Raw genomic sequence first — 22,673 nt, 5'->3', positions numbered from 1 at the left:
AAGCATATCAGGATGGGAAAACACACGATGGATTGGTCTCCCTAGAGCTCAGACTGGCGCATTACTGAAGCAGTGTGGGATCATCATAACAGAGAACAGAACAAAAAGGTAGTTAATATCCAAAGAAGAGTTTCAAGAAGCCTGGATATCTATTCCTGAGGAAATATCAAGAAAGCTGCTTGAGAGAGTTTAGGATGTGTCAATTCACCAGCAAGTAGCTAACCCATCAGAGAAAGTGTAAAACAAACATACAAAGCCATCTTTGCAATGTTTTAGCTACATACAAGTGAATACAGCTTGGAGAAAGGGTTTCGTGTCATAACAGCTCACCCACAGGCTTCTAGCACTGATTTATGCCTTATTTGTTTTAGAGGCAATTTTTGCAGGCTGCAGCTATAGCCACACGGGGGGCACCAAATTAGGCTTGTACACCATCTCCCTTTGATATTGATTTGCATAGAAGGAGGAGGATGTACCAGCTTTATTCTCAGTAAGATCAGCAACACGCAGCGTGCATGCAAGGAGATGTTTATCATTAAGTTTTACAGCGACAAGTAATTATGAACCCAGAGTGTTGTTGTTTAAAAGGAAGTTTAAGAATCTGGGTTACTGAGGAGATGTTCGCCCGTAGTTACCATTAACAAGGATGAATTGTGACAGTTCTGTGGGAAATTACATCAGTGCAAATTCCTTTGGTGCGAACAGAGATGGATAATGTCTGTTTGGATGAATAACACATGCTAGCTGGTATCAAACGCACTTGGGCAACTCGTTGCCTCCAAGTAAAGATGAGAGCTGTGACGTTTATAAAAGCTGACATTTGCACCTCCGGTATGATGCCTCTAAACAGTTCGTGCGCTCGTGCAGCACAGAAATGTTTGTCACAGAAAGAGGGAGAGGAGACGGCAAAAGAGCTCCGTGGGGGAGTATTTACAATCAGCATTACCCAGGAGGTCCGCACGCGCTCACATCAGTCCAAAACGGGCAAGCACAGTCCGCTTGACCTCAACTCAAGAGGAGAAGAGGGAAGATGAAAGATACAGAAAAAGTCCAAACGAGGGGACAGTCCCCAAAGAAATCAAACATAAGCTGTGTTGACACTGTCCAGTTGTCCAGCTGTCTACTGTACACAGGGGACACACTGGCTTACATTTTTCATACACTGATACACGTAACTAGAAAGATTACGTCAGCATGTATATTGTGAATTTTCACCTAAGGCCGCAAGACACTCTACAATCGCCACTCACTCTACTGTTACATTTACAGTCACAATCAGTAATACAAAAAACAGTAATACACAAAGTAACGTGTAACATTATGCTACATTTTTACAGTCGTGAAAAGGAAAGCTTTCATTGCTGCGAAAATCTCGGTGCACCCCATTATTCTGTAGCTTGTAGAAGCACATTTAGCAGCAATAACTTGAAGTGATTATTTCCGTATGGCTTTGTTAGTCTCTCGCATCGCTGTGGAGGATATTTGGCCCATGCTCCTTAATGACGTTGTTTCAGTTCATTGAGGTTTGCATGTATTTGTTTATGCAACATAAACAAATACAGCAACCATGCTTGCTGTATTCCCTGCCCCTGGTTTAAACTGGTTGCAGGATGACGGCAATAACCAGACTGTGAGAAATACAGATCAGATCGTTGCAAAGAAGAAATGAAATACATGTGTCTTTTTTTATTCGTTTGTTTTTTAACAATGACAACTAATATGTTTAACACGTGTTAGTGAACACAAAGTATTTTCCACATACAGAGACAAGTATTACTGGGGATATTTAAAAAGCAAACAAACAAAAAAAAACAGCAACCTTTTTTAGTTATTTACTGTTTTGTACACCCAATTTCTATTTCATATGTGGGATGGTAATCTTAACACATAGGACTCTTACAATGACATATAGTGTCCCTGTCCTGTCTCTGATATTAGTCTGACAAATACAGAAATTCTCGTCTTTTCATCTGAAGCTGAATAGCTGGGTAGGATAGGTCTTAATAAGAAAGACTTAAAAGGAAGAGGAAGCGGGTTTGAGTGACACTTAAGATGAGATATTTTGTGTTATTGTGATAGGATAATAGTTATATTAATTCTCAAAGAGAAACTTTCTATTACTAGGAGGGAAAACAATGATGTTGAGGTGACATTAAAGATGCCACTGCTGCAACTTTCACTTTGAACCTATTTTGGAACTATAACATGAACAGACATTGTGAAAAGACCACCAGCTGACGATTAATAATACTACTGCTACTACTAACTACTACTACTACTACTACTACTAATAATAATAATACATTTCATTTAAAAATAGCACCTTTCAGAGCACCCAAGGACACTGTACAACAAATACACAATATACACAATAATAAGAGTAACAGATAAAAGTTAAAAGCATGCAGAGGTTTAAACATAAGCAATTTTAAACAGGTGAGTTTTGAGGGTGGACTTAAAAAAACACCTTATTCAAGGTATTGCAATAGCTTGAATCCTTTCTTTTTCAGACATTCTGTTGTAGTTGGTGCTTTGCATGGACAGATGGCATCACATCTGACTCTAGAATACTTTTGGTATACAGAGGACTTCACAGTCAACTCAGTGACTGGAGGATACCCAGGTCCTGTAGCTGCAAAACAAGCCCAAACCATCACCCTTTCACCACCGTGCCTGACAATTGGTATGAGGTGTTTGAGCTGATGTGCTGTGTTTGGCTTTACAAGAAATATGGCGCTGTGCATTATCAAACATCTTTCACCTTGTCTTGATAAGATGAAGCTTTGCAAACCTAAGCCATACTGCCGTGTTCTTTTTAGAGACAAGAAGCTTCCTCCTGGCAACTTTCACCATGCTAACTGAGGCCTGTGGAGTTTACTTACCTAGTGAAGCAGTAAAGGTGTGCTGAGGTTTTCACAGGACTGTGAAAACTTTATTTTTCACATGACTGTTTATAAAGTCTATGGGTAGTAATTTAAAGAAATACCAAAGAGGCCAAATCACTGTCAAAAAAGACTAATGTTTCGCTTTGCTGCCCATTTTTTTTAACAATGTTTTGCTTTATTTCTATAATCTCTCTCTGTTACAATCTAATGTAATTTTAGGACTAACTAGAGCTGTGCTACAAAAATCTGCAAAAATATATTTGTGTCTCTGTCCTCATGTTGTTTACATACATAATAAAACAGAGTGCTACCTACCAGCATGATGTAGCAAGTGTATTTTAATGGGGAAAAACAAGGTGGACACATTTCAGTGCTACGAGAAAAGGCCCTTTCAACAAACCCCTGCACTTTTAAATTGTTAGCTGGCTGCATCTGATCACATCTGTTCATTTATGGTTTTGATTAAAAAATAAGATTTAGAAAACTGCTGTATAGGAATGAGATTGTTTCCATAGGCTTGACATGTGGCAGGTGTTAAACAGCGAGTCTGCTGTACAGCTTTTATACAGTAAAAATCCAAAAATAACAAACAAAAGAGAAGAGTGTGTAATACTTACAACCATACCGTTTAGGGACACCCAGCAGTCAGGGGGGAAGTCTTGGAGCAGAGGCACCAGATACTGCAGACAGCCATCCCAGTGACACAGAAGCAGCATCATACCTATCAAATTAAATATTCTTACCACTGCACTAGCCAGGTCATAGGTCATATGGAAAATCTGCCAAAGAGAAAGACAGAAGAAAGGAGAGATAGAGACCTCATCAGCATCTGCTTGGTTGTGCGAAAGCATTTATTCAAATTCTGACATTCGTAAGCCAAATGCAAGCACGGCATTATGAAGAAATATAAACTTCAGTAAGCAACACAGACACAGCGGCCCAGATTTAGATCTGTAAGAGTCTCAAACGTTGGATGCACTGGTATTTCAGGGACACAAAAAGATTAAAAAAAAGATTAAAAACACTTAAAACGCTCACAAAAGTACAAAGTCACCTTTGAAGCTGAGGGCACAGTGTGCCTGTCTGTCCTCCAAAGTGTTTGGGTGCCTCAGCGTCTGTGTGTGCCTGCACGCGTGTGTGCGCATGTATCTCTGCACTCACAGATGTTGAGCTGCTCATAACTGAACACGGCTGCTTTCCAAAAAAAAATAACCTGACCAATAGAGGAGACACATAGAGCTAGAGTAGGTAGCACAGAGCAAGTGAAGTGAATGATGAGGGGAAGTGCAAACTTCTGGAATAATTAGCCCATAAGTGTGTTTCAATGCTGTGAGCTGGAAAAGGTGTCGGTGCTGGTGTGGCTGTTTAATCAGAGCCCGAAAGTTTCAGAATAGAAAGTCATCAGCGGGGTGAGTAAGCATGTCTGCGGCGCAAAGCGGTTTCATTTACGTCGGATCTGGCCGAAGAGAATTGACTCACGCCTGGTTGGCTGTGGCTTTAATTCAGAGTTTCTCATTAGCATCAGAAACCCATTACTTATTTCCAGGTTAGTTATTCCATAATCTTCCTCACACCGAAGCTCAATCTTTCCTCCCGCCAGCCCCCTGGTTCGTTTTGCATAATAAACCTGCCCCATTCGCCAGTTTGTTGAATTGAGACATTTCAGGTAATTACCATCTATTTTAAGTTCATGTCTTTCCATTCCCCATACATTACCTGTTCTACCTATTATACATATAAAGGCAATTTAGTCGCTTCGCTTTTGTTTTTTAAATGAGAACTGATGAACTTTTTGTTTCGGGGGTTTCCTTTTACTGACAAATGTTTACATTTGTATATAATACAAGAAATCAAGGATTTTCAGGTAAGTAAACATATATGTACAACACACACCAGTATCTTTATCTCTATATCTAAAACCTTGGTCATTTATGGTCTTTTTCTGTCCTTGTGTGCACCTAAACACTAACAAAAACACTACTACTACTGCATATAATTTAGTTCCAAATAAGCCCAAATAAGATCTGCAAGAGCATGGACTTCAGGCTGTGCTGATATGCACCAGTTTTGCCATTTGTATGCAAAATCATCTGTTAAACCCCCACCACCACCAAACCCCAGGTGTTTTAGAGGCTCTTTTAATCTTCCTCTCTCCACCCCGGTCTATTGTGACTGCCCTGTAACCTTTCTGAATAAAGGACAGTGTCCGCACACAGAACAGAGGAGAGAACAAGAGGCTGAGCTGGTGCTCAGATCCCTCTATGGTTCAACTCATCCATGGGGAGATATAGTGCACTGCCATGAAAGGCTAAAATTAGCCACTAGCTTACAGGACGGCTGTCTCAGTGCACCCAGTGTCTCTTCTGCTGCCTATATCTGTACTCTTATTTTAGCAGAATTCGCTCTCCCTCTGTTATGTGCGCATGCATATTTACATATAGCCTGATGACATAATAAGGAAAGCGACAGAGCATAAGGTAGCCGTGAAGTGATAAAGGTATCTATTTCTGGAGGTGCATGCTCCTGAAGGATTGCAACAAGACTAGAAAACAGGAAGTAGTGGGCCCTGTTTGAATTGCAAATGACTCATACCAGGCAGAAATAGGAAAAGGCTGATCACTCTGTCTCCACTTTCTTTTTTCAGTTAATACATAAGCAAAAGAGTGAAAAATAAGGATGAAGTTTTTTGGGTACATTTCTATGACGCACGAGGGTTACAGGGAGGTCTCACAAATTCCCAGGGACCGTCTCACTTTGCTGGGAAGCCTCTGTGACCTTTGGGTCACGCTGAGTCAGAGAGGCCAGAGAGGAAATGATGTAGATGCTCATTAACACAATGTGGAGTTTATTTGGGTTTGCATTGCAGCGGCATCACTTTGAAAAGCCTGCAAGCAGCAGGAGGTAGCCACAAGGCAGGAGTGGGGTTTTTTTGTTTTGTTTTTTTCAAATAGGGTTTTAAAGAAGAGGCTGCAGGTGTAGATCGCTGGTCAGGTCACCAGATTACAAAGGATAACCTTCACTGTGATGTGCAGATATGTAAGGATAAATTTGAACTGTGTGAGATGGTTCACTGAAGCGCACTCTGCTAATACAAGCACAATGTCTCCATATTGCCTTTACAGAGTGTTTCTCATAATTAAAAGAAAGCATTTGCACATACTCGATCATCCAACTTCTCTTTTGAGAATTAACTGTGTTGGACAGCCTCTTTCTTTCTTTTTTTGTGGTAATCTGTTGTTTTATCTCACTGTAAGGCTTCTAAGAAAACATGAATTGTATCAAATTGGGCAAAGGAAGGAATGTGGAGAGTGTAGGTCCGAACGTACGTCTGTTTGACTCAAGCAGACAAAGAAAACACACAACTTGCAAAGCTTTCATGTAGCACACAGCCGGCCCCTTGCTCAGGATGACAACTAAGAACCATGCGCTTCAATTTGCTAATATGCACCTACTCGATCACCCATCAGCAACGTTCTGTTTCGTGCAGTCAGCAGTGTGTCTGAGCATCCCGCTGATGGAGAGGAATGATTAATATATGCCTGTGTTCTGTTCAACGTTTACTGTAAGGGAAATCAATCCAGATCTAAAAATAAAAGCAACAGAGTTCTGACAACAGCTGAACAGCTGGTCAAATAAAAAAAAGTGACTACTGCTGAGGACTTTACTGTATGGCACGAGTTATAAAATGTACTATGCAATCGTTTATCATTGTGGCAAGAAGCAAATTGATCCTTTTACTAAACTCTTTAAAAATGCTTCAACTTTTGTCAGACCAGCATTTAAAAAGTCTAAATTTCTTCTTAATTATGATAAATCAGCCAGTGCAGAGTGGTTACAGATTGTTAGCTCAAGGCTCAGTGTCTGCCATTTAAGAGATAAGTCTGTTTTCACAAAGACTCGAAGCCTATAGTGTAGGTTTGTTTTCAGTACTGGCCATTTATTTCTATTTTGTTTGTGTCTTGCCCTGCTAGAGGTTTTTTCCTGTTAAAAGAGAGGGTTTTTTTCCCACTTCCGCCAAGTGGCTGCTCATAAGGTGTCCTCTGATTGTTCATGTTTTCCCTCCATTATTGTAGGGTCTTTACCTTACAATATAAAGTTCTGATTTGGCACTATATAAATAAAATTGAACTGAATGTAAAATGTTTGAAAAATGTTGCTCCAATAGCAACATTAATATAAAGTTTATTCTGTGATTTAAGATCCAAAACTGACAGTTTTTGCAGTTCGGTGGCAGTGAATCGCTCTGAGATAAATATTTAGATTTAGACTCAAATCTGTCATATGACAGATCCGAGTTCATTTTGAGCAACTATAACGTTTTCATAAACCTCGTGCACAGGAAAGGTAGAGCTGACACAGAGCCAAAAGCATATCCAATGCTCTTGTTTGGCTTTGGCAAAATATAGGCTTGGAATTAAATGCATCAAGCTTAAATTTGATTGGGGATTAGGGCATAGGTCAGCATAATCCTGTAATACATTGGAGAAAAACAGCCAAGATTTGATATGATAGTGATAGAAAGTCACACGCTAGCTCTGTCAAGCCAATAGGTCGCTCATGCACTTGGTCTTTCCGCATCCTTTTGATGGGTTGTTTGAACAGAGCAGAGAACATTTTGAAACTTTGCAGGTATATTTTTATGTAAAGCAGCATGCTGATACATAATACTGCAGGGATTAAAATTCAAATCAATGTTGCCCACAAGGTATGGCACGAAGAGTTTTTGCTTATACAACTGCGAGCTGTCTGGTGGATGTATGCACTGTAGGCAGACATTTTGAATCCTATGCACAGAGAAGAGAGCATGCAAGAGAATTACTCATCACCAAGCATCAAGCTGTGGGCCTGAAACACGCAATTACAAACTGTTCTTTATGCATCTTCAAATTGGACATGAGTGACCTCTGTTTGAGTTTAGCGAGGATTAGCATGGGACTAATTTGAGGAGATTAAATCCACCACTGGCTATTAGATTGAAGGATAACAAAACTGCTTCCAGGAAAATCTGGAATTCTCCTGCTTAGCATCATCTTGTAAATCTCCTGCTGGCTCTCTTTTGGTTTTGCTTAATCACGAAATTACAGTTGAACTTGGATTCTAAAAAATCATACCGGGACGTAATGAGAATTCACTGGGAATTTGCAAGTTTCCTGTTTTCTTTTACTGCCTTTCCTCCTCTGAAGGCTAAAAAGCTTTTGCCTGCTGTACTTGGTCTACTTAAAAAAAGGCAACAGCATGTAAGGCTAAATGAGCAACATTCTATATTTTCTATGGCAAAAAAACATTTCAATGCCGGTCTGTCTCTTTCTGAAAGAAAAGCAGCCTGCTGGAAGTAATCATGAATCCCATCACTGAAATGTGCAATGTGTAATCACATTGGTGTAAGTATAGTTCAGCAATAAATAAATATAAACAGAGCTGGCATTATTTCAGAGCTTCAGGCAACATACTGTATGTGCTGGGACGCTAATCAGTCAGCAGATCTGCTTATCATACAGACTGGGATACTGTGTAAGAGGAGAGGAAAAGCCTTTCTAGCAATGTTGTGCTTGTAACTTGGTTCTTGCCAAATCATGTGTGCAAGTACATAGGCTGCATAAAAAGCTCTGAATCTCAATGCAGAGGAACATTTAGGTAATGAGGCCCAGCAGTAATTAGGAGACAGAGACTTAATTAAGAGCCACATAGTGATCAATAGGATCTTAACACAGGCAGAAAACAAGCGATGATCTATTAATATAGTAAAGGATCCCCTAAACCATCATTGCGTCTTCATCGCAGGCTCTCATGCATGCATTTAAAACTAAAAAAAAATAGCAGCATTATCAGTAAAATTTATATAAACCGTTGAAGGTAAAAAGTAGCATTAAATAGAAATTCACCAAATAACCTGGTAGGTTGTTTAAGTAGTTGTTATTTCCAACTGATGCATGCAGTTCATCTCTAAGCTATCAGTAAAGACAATAGACAAAAGATTATTAAAAAAAAAATCACAGCCTCAGTTACTCTTCCAGATATCGATTTAGTTGTTATGAAAACAAAATATTTTCACCATACGGACTCATCCCACACAGGCCCTGACACACTTAGAGAAGCCGAAGTGTTTCACATAAAAACAAGTCTCAAGAATCATATTGAACTGTATGATTTTAGAGCAGAACTGCAGTAATAACTGCACACGCAGACGTTTGCAGCTAAAACAGCGACACCGTGAATCAGAATTGTCTCCAATTTGATACGAAACACACAAAACAAAACAAACAAAACAGGCCACTGATATTTTTTCCTCTTCTGGAATCACAAATGTTCTCTTTTTATTCCTGTGCACCCACTCTGATATGATTTCTGCAACATATTTCATCTACCAATGCTTGAATGTACCCTCATGACCTCAGCAGATGCAAATTTCTGAGTATCAAATACAACTGCTAACGTGCCTCAAATATCACCAGTGAATGTGTGAAAGCGAAGGGCTCAAACTGGATGTGTGATATCGCAGAAGATCCTGATGCTCTTCCTCACCTCGCAGCTTAACTACCAGCCAATCAGTGGACACATTTAACTAGACAACTCTTCCCCTCGGAACTTGTCGATCACATCTTTCAGTCCAAGGAGATCTTCCTCACGGGAACGCTGCTGATCATCTGCTCTGCTTTCCATCATTTCTGTGTCCGTCAGCATTATTCTCTTGTTCTTCCACTAAGCACATCACACTTCACCGCAAGCCGAGCTGCTTTGCCCGCTGTCTCACCCGCTCTGCGTCTATTTTGGTCGTGTGAGCGTGATAACCTTAACACTTCTGTTCTGCCTTAATCTGCGCTCTACCATTCACAGATGCATTGGCAGAGGCAGCGTCCTCCGGGGCAGAAGCTCACAGACCCGCAGGGATCAAATTTATGATCTTCTCTGCGTGGACAGCATTGGTGATCCACTCTGTGTGCTAAGCCTTTTTTTTACTGTAATTATATAGACATCAGTCCCAGAGTCTGTAGGGATTCACGTATGCAGTTAATGCATGCGCATTCTTCTAGAAATTTCCTGCAGGGCTTATATTAGCCTGCTCTGCGCAGGACAGGTATGGTGCATTAGGACAACAAGTAAATGTATTTATGGATGAATGTTCTATTGATTTGTACCTGTAACCTGAGCAGTGGTAACAAAATAACATCAGCTCAGGTCTAATAAATCATGTACACAAACACAAGCAGTACTTATAGCTCGGACAGCAGCACCAGTGCATTTATAACTCAGTGCACTCGGTGCAATGAGAAAATTGCTGGGAAGTGAAAGAGGCATGTGTGGACATATTGTCCAAAACATGTTAGTGCCCTCAAGAATAACCGTTTTCCCACATGACCCATTTTTAACGTCATCTGTTCGGTTATGCAAGTCTGTTGACAGTTTCACTGCATCATTATAGGAATCATCATTACGAAGTGAGGCTGAGGGAGGGAAGAAGGAAAAAAGAAAAAGAAAAACGAGCTGTGAGCGGACAATGAGCTGACAGAGAAGCGTGCATCTTTCACACAACAATCCCAGGCCAGAAATAAAAGAGTTCTATCGAAGAAGAAAATACTAATGCTGACATAGTATTACTCCGTTTTGACATTGACCAGGACTTTTTCTCATTCAAATTATCCCAAGGAGCAACTCTCCAGAAATGTAAGCACACGGTTGATCTGATATCCTCGTGTTGGTGTTGTTCCCAGATCATCATACTAAATGTTGTTCCAGGATCAACATTGCAAGTGACCAATCAGAATGTTGTGACGTCATACTTTTGCGACTTCGGGAAAAACCGGCGTAAAACAAAAAACTGTACCTAAGCTGCGTGAAACCGCCTCTGTCCGCCGAGACCCTGACCCTAACCCTAACCATAACCCTTTAATAAACAGTAAGCAGAATTGATATTGTCCTTGCAACATTGGAATTTCATAAATGCACGAATGGCTTGGCGCGCAAAAGAATAACGTCACAACAATGTGATTGGTCACTTGCAATGTTGAACCTGGAACAACATTTTCATTATGGTCTGGGAACAACACCAACACGAGGATATCAGATCATCCGTAAGCACACAATGCAGCAATGAAAGAAGAAGCTCAGTAGAGGAGCATTTAAGCCTCATATTCTCTGTATGTATGTATGGGGCGATCGTGGCTCAAGAGTTGGGCGTTCGCCTTGTAATCGGAAGGTTGCCGGTTTGAGCCCCGGCTTGGACAGTCTCGGTCGTTGTGTCCTTGGGCAAGACACTTCACCCGTTGCCTACTGGTGGTGGTCAGAGGGCCCGGTGGCGCCAGTGTCCGGCAGCCTCGCCTCTGTCAGTGCGCCCCAGGGTGGCTGTGGCTACAATGTAGCTTGCCATCACCAGTGTGTGTGAATGGGTGGATGACTGGATATGTAAAGCGCTTTGGGGTCCTTAGGGACTAGTAAAGCGCTATATAAATACAGTCCATTTACCATTTATGTGCACAGCATAAAGTAGGGTTTACTGCAATTCATTTATGGGTTTTTTAACACTGTTATACAAGAACGTGGGTGGGCTTAATTTTATTAAATTGTTTTATTGCTTCAGAAAAAATAAACTTTTTTTAAAGGAGAAACTACAAAATGATTGTGCAGTCAAATATAGTTCCTGAAAGCAGTGAAAATAGAAATATCTGAATTGACAGATCAGACTTTTAAGAAAAAATCTAATTTAGTCAAGACAATCTGAGCATCTCCAGTAGATCTGCATTAATAAAGGCTAGACTGAAAAAGAAAGAAAGAAAGAAAGAAAGAAAGAAAGAGGACTGCAAGTTTTTCCTTTGTGCAAACGTCACAGCAGCGCAGTGAAAGAGAGACAGAGAGAGTGCTGTAGTCTGAGTTGTGGTTGTACTAAGAAGGTAGTCAGGGAAGATTAGTGCTCATGTGAGAGCAGGAGGGATTTGACTGGATTGCACAGGGTGACCCGCTGTGCTCATGTAAATAACAGCAAGATGGACGGTATCACAGTGTGCATCGAGGTCACACCCGTCCCGATACACTTGGGGATGGAGGGGTGGAGATTGCCTGGTGATGCAATTTTAGACTGATTTTTATATATTTCTTTTTAATCATCATAATCAAAGTTGCAGCTGAAGCTTGGTTAAAAAAATATGATGGCATTAACAGTGTGTGTCTTTTCGGGATGATTGTTTTAGGAAGAGAAAAACATAAAAGAGGAAATCAGGAAATGGAAGAGTGAATGCATACACCCTTGAGGGCAGTCTGATGTTATAATTACTCATCTGACTAGCAGTGGACCAGCATCATACTAACTAGTTCCATATATCTCTTGACTGCATGACTACAGCTGACATGCTACATATAGTCCTGTCCATACTGTAGCCATGGATTTGTTTACCGCCATAGTGGTTCCTCCATGTATGTGCTTAGATTCACATAAACAGCTGGATTTCAGCACACGAGCACGTCATCATGACAGATGGATGAAGGGTGCTTCGCTAAGTTGATCCACCGCAACATTAGCTCTTGGGAAGTGAAACCCTAATGCCTCAGTAGTTAGTAATCAATTAATTTGCACACAAAGCATCATTACAGGATGTCTGCAATGAGTGTCGGTGCTTGCCTTTAAACAATCAAGGGATCGTTACGCTCCTCATGCAGAATCAGTCAATAACAAACAGGTTTATAGTGATTGGTCAATTATTCAATAAGTTGGTTGATAAGAACAAATATTCTCAAACCATTTTGTCAATCAACCACTTATTTTTCAAGCTGAACCTTTGATGGTTCAGGTTTTGTTTTGTTTTTTAGTCATGAAGGCTTAGATCACAGAACAGGAATTTTTCTTTTTGTTACTTTTGTTTCTGGAGAAAATTCTCAAAAGAGCAAAATGAACATTTTTGCAGTCGAGTGGATCGTAAAAAACCCAAACAACTGCAGCCAATGACACTCTTCCTCTTGCCCATGCAACGCTTGCAATATCAGTGTGTGTGTGTATATATATATATATATATATATAACCGTTCGATACAGTGTTTTCGGTATATGTATCGAACAATACAAATTTTTAATTTATTTTATCAACTTTCCTTCTGACGATGCTGTCTGTGTTGAGCGCTCAGTGGATCTGCGCTCGACAGTGCAGCCTAGGCGGAGTAGTCGAACGCAGATTCACTGAGCGCAGGGCAAGCTAGCCAGACAGAAGTTAAGCTCCTTGCAACATGGCAAATTGAACCTCCCCCACCCTCATTCAGATCTGGCGTTTGGAACTATTTTGGTTTTCATGTGACGTATGACCCTGAAGGTAAGCGCGTCATGGACTAAAGTAAAACAGTATGTTGGATGTGCCACGCAATGCTCAATTACATGGGTGGGAACTAGTGTGTTAGCGCAGTTAGCTCGTTAACGTGTTGGCCGTCCAGCCCCAGGCACGGGGCTCGGTATCAACGTTGCCTTGTTGTGGCGTTAACGTCATTTCAACGATTAACGCTGACAGCACTAGTGGGAACACAACGAATATGACTGCACATTTACTCCGACATCATCCTAGTGCAAAGACAAGTGGAAGCAGACAAAAACAACAAGCAGCATGCTACAAACTTTACCCGAGTCATTTAGACAGCGTTAGCACATGATTCTCCTTATGGGGACCTGATATGTTTAATATGCTGCTGAGAATATAGCCCAGAAGAAGCGGATAGTATAGCTTTTATTTTGGAAAGAGCCATTTCTCTGTAATAAACTCTCTTTTCCAAAGATGAGTGATTTCTCGATCAGATAGATTTTTTTTATTACTTTGTTTCAGCAACATTAAATTTAAAAACTGTACTTTTGAGTTAAAATATATATTTATAATTTTAATAAATGACAAATTAAAAAGGCATGAACATTTTTTTTGTATCGAAAAAATATCGAACCGTGACACTAAAGTATCGAACCGAACCGTGAATTTTGTATATCGTTGCACCCCTAATACATATATATATATATATATATATGTGTGTGTGTGTGTGTATATATGTTGCTGAAACAAAAAAGTAATAAAAAAAATAAATATATCTCAGGGCTCGCAAAATTTCAAAATCCCTGGTAGCCCTTCGGCAGGGACTCTTCAGTTTTTGGTAGCCCAAAATAAATTTAAGTAGCCCGAATAAAAAAGAGAGCAATTTTTTGATTGATGTTTTGTTTCCTTTACAAGATTATACATTAAAGTATAACATTGTATAATTATATAATATTAACTTCTTATCTTGTGCGCGTTTTTTATTTTGACAGCGAATGTGCACCTGCGGACCACTTATGTGCAGCCCTGGTTATTTAGCTCGTCATATTGCAGCCACAGAAATTCTTTTGTCCATGAAACCATAAAGCTGCACTTTCTTTTTGCCTTATAATCTGATTTGTCATAACTTTTCCGTTTTGTGATCACTTCTTGGTCCCCATGTTTGAAACAACCACAAGAAGCACAAGTTGATAGCACGCGGTCACACTTGGTCATAGCACCGTCTCCAACCACTGTTTTCCAGTGTGTGACTATAGCATTACGTACCAGGCATCTCGTCTTTCACTGTGACCCTGGATATGTCACCAAGATACTTCCTACATGCACAGCTACAACACTACCAACCAGTACTCAAAGTATTCTACTGTATTCCTTACACCGATCACTTGCGCCTCTGTTACAGTATTCCAGTAAAAATACAAACCTATACATTAATTGCAAACCAAGAAAATGGAGCTAACATGTGTGTTTTTCAACAGCCACCAGGATCTTTTTCTGTTCTTAAGTAGTGTTTATGTCTGAACATATGAAAAAAGCAAGTGAAAATGAAACAAAACAACGAGTGACAAGAAAAACGTAACTGTTCACATACAAACCTTGAACCCTTGTACCTGTGCCTGAAAAAATGGACTTTGTTGCCCTTATAGAATCACTGGAAACACTGTAGTATGGCTTACAGCACATGAAGTGCGTTAGGCTGCAGAGACAATCAACCAGCATAGATCATTTGGAGGATTCTTGATGTGTCATGTGACAACTTTCTGTACTGTGCGCACATTGCAGAGGGAAACTAGTCTCCATGAGGGGATATCCCATGGGAATGGACAGAAGATCAAAGCTGCTTTCACTGACAGCTTTTTTCTACTCAGAACTCTAGAGAGGGGTAACAGAAATCAGGACTTCTTTTTTGCTAAATACTGAAATACGATGTGTTTTCAAAAACAAAATTATGATAAAAATAAGCCACAGTTGTTGGGATAAAAAGCATCTCTATTTCACTGCTCTGGTGCTGCTGTAACTATTATAAGAAGAGTATGGTGTTTAAGGTGATTGGAAGTATTAATTACTATAAATTATAACCAGAAACAGCTGGTAGTTTGAAAATAATACACACGTGATTCTGTTTCCTGCCGCTTTCAGTCTTGCCGTCTTTACTGTGCAGACATGTCCGTTCATATCTTATATCAAATAAAAGGCTGAGCTGAGAGACGGACTGGCAGCAACAGTAAGAGATGAAAAGAGTCAGAGTATGCAATAAGCAGAAGTACTCCCGACGGAGCAGTATAAAACATTTTGAACATCGTGCACAGCTTACAATGACACCATGATACAAAGCGACCTGTAAAACCAGCCAGCAGTTGTTGGTTAAGGCAGAGGAATCTAACCTTGGTGAAATAAACGTTTAAGAGATGTTGACGTGCAGTATGAAATACAGATACATTTATTATGGATATTCCAGATTCAACACGTTTGGTCATCCCCATTTTGAGTTTGTCTTATACCCCAGTGAGATAAGCGAGCTTGTGCACTATCAGCACCCAGACAGGCTGTCCTTGAGCCTCTGGAGGAGCAAAATGAAGGACACCAAACAGAAGACGCAAAGGTCATCATGCTCCAAAAGGCTCGTCTGGGCCTGAATCTATCAGGCATTCCTTAAATTGCGACAACCAAAAAGGTCATTCAGCTACAAAATAGCCATAACAGAAAGTATATAATATTACAATTCACACAAAAGTAGATTTTATTACAACACTTGGAAAACTAACACCAACACACGTCGCTGTTAAGTATCAGTCAAATATCTGTAGGGGCTATTAATGGTTGGGCCCATATTGTGCCTTTTAACTAATATTCATCTGTGGTATTGCAGTAATTGCAGCACATTATTAGTTTTACACATTACAAAATGCAGCAGATCCTGAAAGCAAAACATGTGCAGTGTGTCTTTTTTTCCTGTTTCCATCCCTGCAATCCCAACTGGTCACAGCACAGCACACAGTGTCCCTCCCTGGATCTGGTTCTTCCTGTTAAAAGGGAGTTTTTCCTTCCCAATGTCGCCAATTACTTGTTCAGAATGTGTTGTCGATAACTGTGGTTTTTCTCTGTCTTTCTCTTTACCTTACAATATAAAGCACCTCGAGGTGACTGTTTTGTAATTTGGTGCTCTATAAATAAAACTGAATTAAATTTTCAGTGTGATGGTTCATTATTTTGATTCAGTTTTCTGCCCTATTTGCAACTCATCTAACTTCACTGCTTCCTAGGCCCCCTCTCCCTCCTGCTGTTCTGTTTATGAGCTGCCTAAATTCAGTATTTGATTCTGTAGGAATAGGGATGGCTATCGAAACCCGGTTCTTGTTGAGAACCGGTTCCCACAGTTTCAATTCCTTGGAATTGTTTGCCATTTTTGCAAACGATTCCCTTATCGATTCCAGTCGCCCCGAATGACGTCACCGCATTGCGGAGAGAAGATATAAAACAAAGTTCTAAGCTAATCGACCTTAGTGTTCTCTTTTTTAAAAAAGAATTGATAAGAGAATCGATAAAGAATCGAATCGTTAAACAGAATCGAAAATGGAATCGGAATCGTGAAAACCTTATCAATACCCATCCATATGCAGGAATCACACCTTATGTATTTTTTATTTACAGAACCCATGTGTTGAAACCACATATTTGCCATAATCCCTCTGTTTTTATATGTATGATGTTAAATATGTTATATATGTTATGTATGTTGCAGCATATTGTATTCTAACCAAACCTCTGACTGATTCAATGAATCTTAGCTCTGCCGCAGAGCACTATACATTTCTGTCTGCTTTCAAATCATTGAGCCTGACAATTAACTCTGTACTCTAAACCATATGGTCTAGCAATTTACTGGAAACAGTCTACTACAGTTAACAAGACCAACTAACAACAGAAGGAGTAATGAGAGACTTGGCAAAAGGGGAAATTGGTTAAATCTGCAGGGAACAAGGAGGAAAACGTTCTTTCAAGCGGTGCAATCTGGGATTTTCCACCCTATGGGCCAAGAGCGAGCTTCCCTCTGTGAGCTGAGCAAGAACACAGTTCAAGGCACATTACATTCAACGTCAGAGCTTTGTCTTAAAACAGAGAGGACAAGAACACAGACAGCATGGAGGGGGAAGAAGCACTGTCCTTCATTTTTGTTTGCTTGACAAAATTGGACTGGAGGAGTCCATTAGGCTATTGTGTGGGACTTGACTTGCTTGTTTGTGTGTGTATTTGTGTGTGAGAAAATGGGAAGAAAGAGACGAAGCTAAGAAGATCCCTGTCTGTGCAAGGGAAGATCATTTAACATGTTTAATGTCTGAAGGGCTCAAGCTCTCATTTAAGCGAGTAGAAGGCCCTCTGCACACAAAATATGAAACGTGTGACAGGCACATTGTCACACATGAAAACACGTGACAGAGCTCTTTTGCAGCCTGCAGCCTGCGACTCCCACACACAACACAAAACAAGTCTGCTTCGCCTCCAGAAACCTAGCATGCTCTGCAGTACAAGGTGGAGTTCACTCGTGTGTTTATGCCAGTGAAAAACAAAATGTGTGGATCCTTCAATAGCAAGACACCCATCCACATGCTATGGAACACGGTTTGATGTGGATAGTCCAATTAAGCATGTGAAAACACTGTAGGCAAGAATTCATAGAAGACTGAGAAGAGTGTTCTCTGGCTAAATGGTTATCAACACTGGACCGAAAATATGCACATGGTTTAGAGTCGTATCCAATATTGTTTGTTCAAGCACTTAATTTAGCTAGCTTTATTATAACCAGACTTGGGAATTGTATGGCCCCGAGCTACATCTGGTCCATTTGGTTATCCCTGACCGGCCTGCATGAGGTCAATGGCAATTAAACATAATAAGTGTAGTTTTCTCATTTCAGCCAGCAAACCCTCTTTGATAACTCCTCCTCACAGAATAGGTTACTATTTGGGTTATTTCAAAGGGAAATGCTCTTTTTTTAATCAATTATAAAAGCAGGTTTGTGCAAGCGGATGCAGCTTCACTGTATTTGAATTAGCACAAACTTTGATGAGATATCTCGGTTTGCTAACCGTGAAGGTTGTTATTCATTTAATGCAGAATGCAGAACTTTTTAATAAGATATAGACTAAAGACTGAGATAAAGCAGTGTGCTTAGTTTGTGGATGACAATTTAAATCACTCTTGGGACTAAACATGCAGAGAAGAGTTAAAACTTGGCTAATGCAGAGCAAGAACGTACAGTTAAACCTTTACTAGCAAAGCTGCAACAAGGACCTTTTACCAAGTTTCACACATCCAGGGACGCAGCAGTCAAGACCAGCTCTGTGATTTCCCATAACAACAATAAGCAGTAAGCATTTCACTGATGGGGAGTTTTCCAAAGTGTAATGCGCTAACATACCCCGCAAAAAAAGAAGCATTTGAGAACCTGCCCCTCTCCAGGCGAATCATAACAACGTGGCTCTAGGATATCAGTCTCTTTTTAAAAATGTTTTTAAAAAATTCTTGATTTTATTTGAAAAGGGACCGTGTACAATATTAACATAGATGTTGCCACTTGAAGCATTGTACCAGCGTTAGCTTAAATTTAAAATCCTTCAGCTTCAATTTTACCTTTTTCTACTTGGCTCTGGATGAGATCTGGGGTTTCCATGACAGCTCAGTGACTCCTCTTTGTATGTGGGATAACCAAAGAGTTTATTAAGGAGCTGGAAGCAATGCATGCCGTGAAAGAGACTACGAGAGGGAGTTCATGGAGTTAACAGCATGTTTGCTGGGGCTAGTGATAAAATGTTGGCGCACTTGCTCCGCTGATTTCACATTTCAGTCACTTAAATGTAGCATCTTTTCTTACCAGTGGCAGTTTATAAAGAGATAAAATTGATATTGAGCAGAACTGAATTAATCTCACTGGTACCTTACTCCACAATCTAAGTTTCCCAAATGAGTTACCCACCCCTCATAAACACAGCATTTGGATTTACAGGATGTAGCTATTTCATGTTTATGTTGCCTTTCTTCATTTGTATTTATGCTGCAAATGATTTATGGTCTATGTTTTTAATTCAATTCATAAAAACAATAGCACTGCCATTTTTATGTAATTAGTCATCAATTTAGCCAAAGTCTGCAGAGTCCATCGGCAACATGACTTTATTCTGACCATGGAAAATGCATAACAGAAGACTGAGCTAAAAGAGCCACCGTTAAGAAAAGAGAAAGCATTAAAGCATATGTTTCAAGAGGCCGAACCCTAGATCCAAGCAGTCCCTAGACTCTCATGTAACAATATCCTAATGCAGACTAGAAATGTCCAGTCAAAATGTCATGGTGCAGTCCAATGGTGCAGTCCAATGAGCATCAGTTTTATCAAAGCTGCAATACGTGAATCTTCTGTTTTCAAATGTCTGTTAAGCTAATGCACTCATCAATATCTTCAGGGGCCTGATCAACCAGCCTCACAGCACATCTCCTCGTTCACTTCACACACAAGCTGTTTCTTGGCTGCTGGCTCAGTTTGATAAATGACATGCACAGAAAACTATGATGCACCATATAAAGTATGCTGTTAAAGTCTTCCTGTCCTGCAGTGTCCTCGACCAAACCTATAAGCAAGAGCAGAGTGTTTTTGTGCTTTGAAAATCAATGCCCCCTGTTCATCTTGGGACATTAAATATAAACAACCAGCTGTGCAGCCTTGGCAATGTTTGCTTCTTGAGTTAGCCCAACAGAAAATCTGGGCTAGCTCACACCTGCGCCACAGTTGGAACATGTTCACGGTTCAACTTCCGCCACCTCAACTTTCAGTGGTGCTGTCACTTTTAAAGCTTTAATGCTGTTAAATTCATCTCTATAAACAATACTATTGTGCACGTTTTCCTATTTTTTATTTGCAGTGATCCTATCCATGCTATCAGCATTAAGTATTATAAAAATACTGTACACTGTAGCAATAGTTAGTACAGCATCCATACATCAAAATACTTCACAGGTATGAAATACACATATAAAAATGAACACATTTGGTAGATATGACACAATCTCACAACAATTCCCAGACTCTCACATCACATCAAGCACTTGTACATCGTCATCAGCCAGTACCTTTGCTCTTTCACAGAGGAGAGAACCGCAGCTGTCCCTCGCCACTATTGCCTGTGCGTCCTGTAACTAAGAGGATGTAATGAGGATACGCTCCTTTTAATTTTCCTCCAGTAAACACTGACATAAAAGGATTGTATATCTTCTTTATAGATTCATGTTGTCTTTATTTAAGATAGTTGCTGACAAACTGGCAGACGATGTATCTTATCAGAAGTACTAAAAAACACATTACTGCATCCAGTTTAATTTCTCGTTCACCTTGCATAATCGTTCATCTGTAACTACAGAAAAAAACAGGGTCAGTACAATAATTGTTGTATATAGCATTTGTATTCTATTTTTATCCCATTGTATATATTATTTTATTTTATTCTATTGTATATAGTATTTTATTTTATGCTATTCTATTGTGTACAGTTGTTTACAGTATCTTATCCTTATTGTATTCCAGTGTTCTCTCATTTTTGCTATATAACTTTGCACTGTCCATTTTCTGCTGTGACAAAACAAATTTCCCACGTGTGGGACTAGTAAAGGTTATCTTATCTTATCTTATCTTATAAACAAGCGAACAAAGTATTAGAATGGAAAGCTATAACCCCCACCGCCCCACCCCCGGTGCTTTCCTCTATTTGCTTCCTCTCTTTTTCTCTTTATGATCTCTCTTTTAACCTCACAAATGAGTCAGCGCTTTATGATTCAGCACACTTTCAGTGTGTGTGCATGCGATTATGCACCTGTGTCCCTGCATGACACCAGGGCAGAGACCTTAAGGCACCGAATACTTGGCATTGCCTATTCTGAGACAGGTGAATCGGGTCCACGGGACTCTGCAAACACAATCCCACTAATCTGCTTTGGCACCAAACTATTTGTTGCTATCGTGGCAGACTACAGTACACAATGGCTCACAGAACACTACGGCCTTTTTCACCTTACTGTTTCAGTACCTCGTGTCAGTTTCTATTCATCACTAAGAAGGTTATATCTTAATTTTCAGTGCCTGTAGCACTTAGTTCAATATTCAGCTGTTTATAAAGAATCCTTTATCTAGCAAAGATGCCTTCTTTTTATGTTTCATATGTTTATTTGGAGATATTAAACACATTTAATGAAATAAATTAGCTAATATTTAATTTTTGAAAGTTAAGCTGTTTTCTGACTTAATACTTGGCATGGCTGTTTGTTTGTGAGCCTGTGTTTAATTTACTGTGCATTATTTGAAGTGAGCTACAGACAGAGGTCCGATGATCTGCTCTGGCTTTAATTTAGCATACCGATCAAACTGAAACATAAGCCACTGATGTAAACACAAACTGACAAACATCAGTGCGTTCACATATTTTGTCTGACGATGGCAGGGTATAAAAGGGCATGCTGTCAGGCTGTCATACAAATAGCATGGGATATTTCAGTGGAGACCAAATATAGCCAGGGAAATGTAGTTAAAGCCTCTTCTTCAGTGAACTGGATACTCGGGTCAGTTGGCTCACATTTTCTCCCATTTCAGATCAATTTACCGACAGTGAATTAAGCACCTTTGCTTAGGACGACATCTCTATCCCTACAGGCAGATTCTAATTAATCAGATCACTTGCATCACGTTCTGCAGTCATCTGTAGCAGATACTACTGTTTTTGTTTTTAAAGTATGCAACTAAAAAGCCTGAACCAGCAGTGTTTGCAGATAAAGTGCATTATTAATAATACCAGGTTAAATGTTTTTAGAAGGCAAATAAAAGGACAATTTGACTTATTCAGTAACACGGATACTCACAGAAACAGGTTGTACTATTAGTCTGAGACTACAGTGACGACAAAGTGAAGGTGCACATGGGAGCTGACGCTTCCTACAAGCAGCTGGTTAGTGTCTCAGCACTTGGACGCCATCAGCCAACAGATCAAAGTAACAGAAGAGGAGAGGGAGAGGCTTGAAGGCAGCTCAGGGCAGCAAAGTCAACACTGGTCATGACATATGTGGATGCTCAGCACACACGAAGAAAAGCTGGTGTCAACAGCAGCAATCCAGATGCATTACTAGCAAGTACTGAAAACATAGATACTACTATATAGTCTCCACTGTACCGTACACCACGACCCATCCTTTACTTATCCAGGTAAAAAGTATCACTGAGATTAAAATCTCTTTTCCAAGAGAGACCTGGCCAAAGAGGGCAGCAAAAGGTACGACAAATACAACACATACAAGTTGGGGGGTTTGTGCTAAAACTGAAGCATATTTAACCACAGATGTAATGGTTATTTAATATCTTAGGTCACATAACAGCAACAGGAGTAGTGGCAGTTTTGTTTTCATAATACGACCAACAGCAGTTTTTTATTCTATTTTAAATGCACAATAAACAATAAATATTGTATGACAGATGTTTGGGGGGG

General features: G+C 39.9%; 1 protein-coding gene across 1 annotated transcript in view; it reads right to left on the bottom strand.

Moving 5' to 3' along the window:
- Nucleotides 1-22,673, bottom strand: part of LOC102288760 (potassium/sodium hyperpolarization-activated cyclic nucleotide-gated channel 1) — a 70,549-nt gene that overhangs the window by 34,533 nt on the left and 13,343 nt on the right. The window contains exon 3 of the mRNA XM_005948916.3: nucleotides 3,503-3,664. Within this exon, the coding sequence (XP_005948978.1) occupies nucleotides 3,503-3,664 (162 nt within the window). The remainder of the gene's footprint in view (nucleotides 1-3,502; nucleotides 3,665-22,673) is intronic.

This window comes from Haplochromis burtoni, unplaced genomic scaffold (genome assembly GCF_018398535.1).
Source record: "Haplochromis burtoni strain Fernald_Lab_line unplaced genomic scaffold, NCSU_Asbu1 Contig_626, whole genome shotgun sequence".
Lineage (NCBI taxonomy): Eukaryota > Metazoa > Chordata > Actinopteri > Cichliformes > Cichlidae > Haplochromis > Haplochromis burtoni.
Note: the sequence above shows the minus strand (reverse complement) of the source record. Positions and strands in the feature narration are given on the sequence as shown.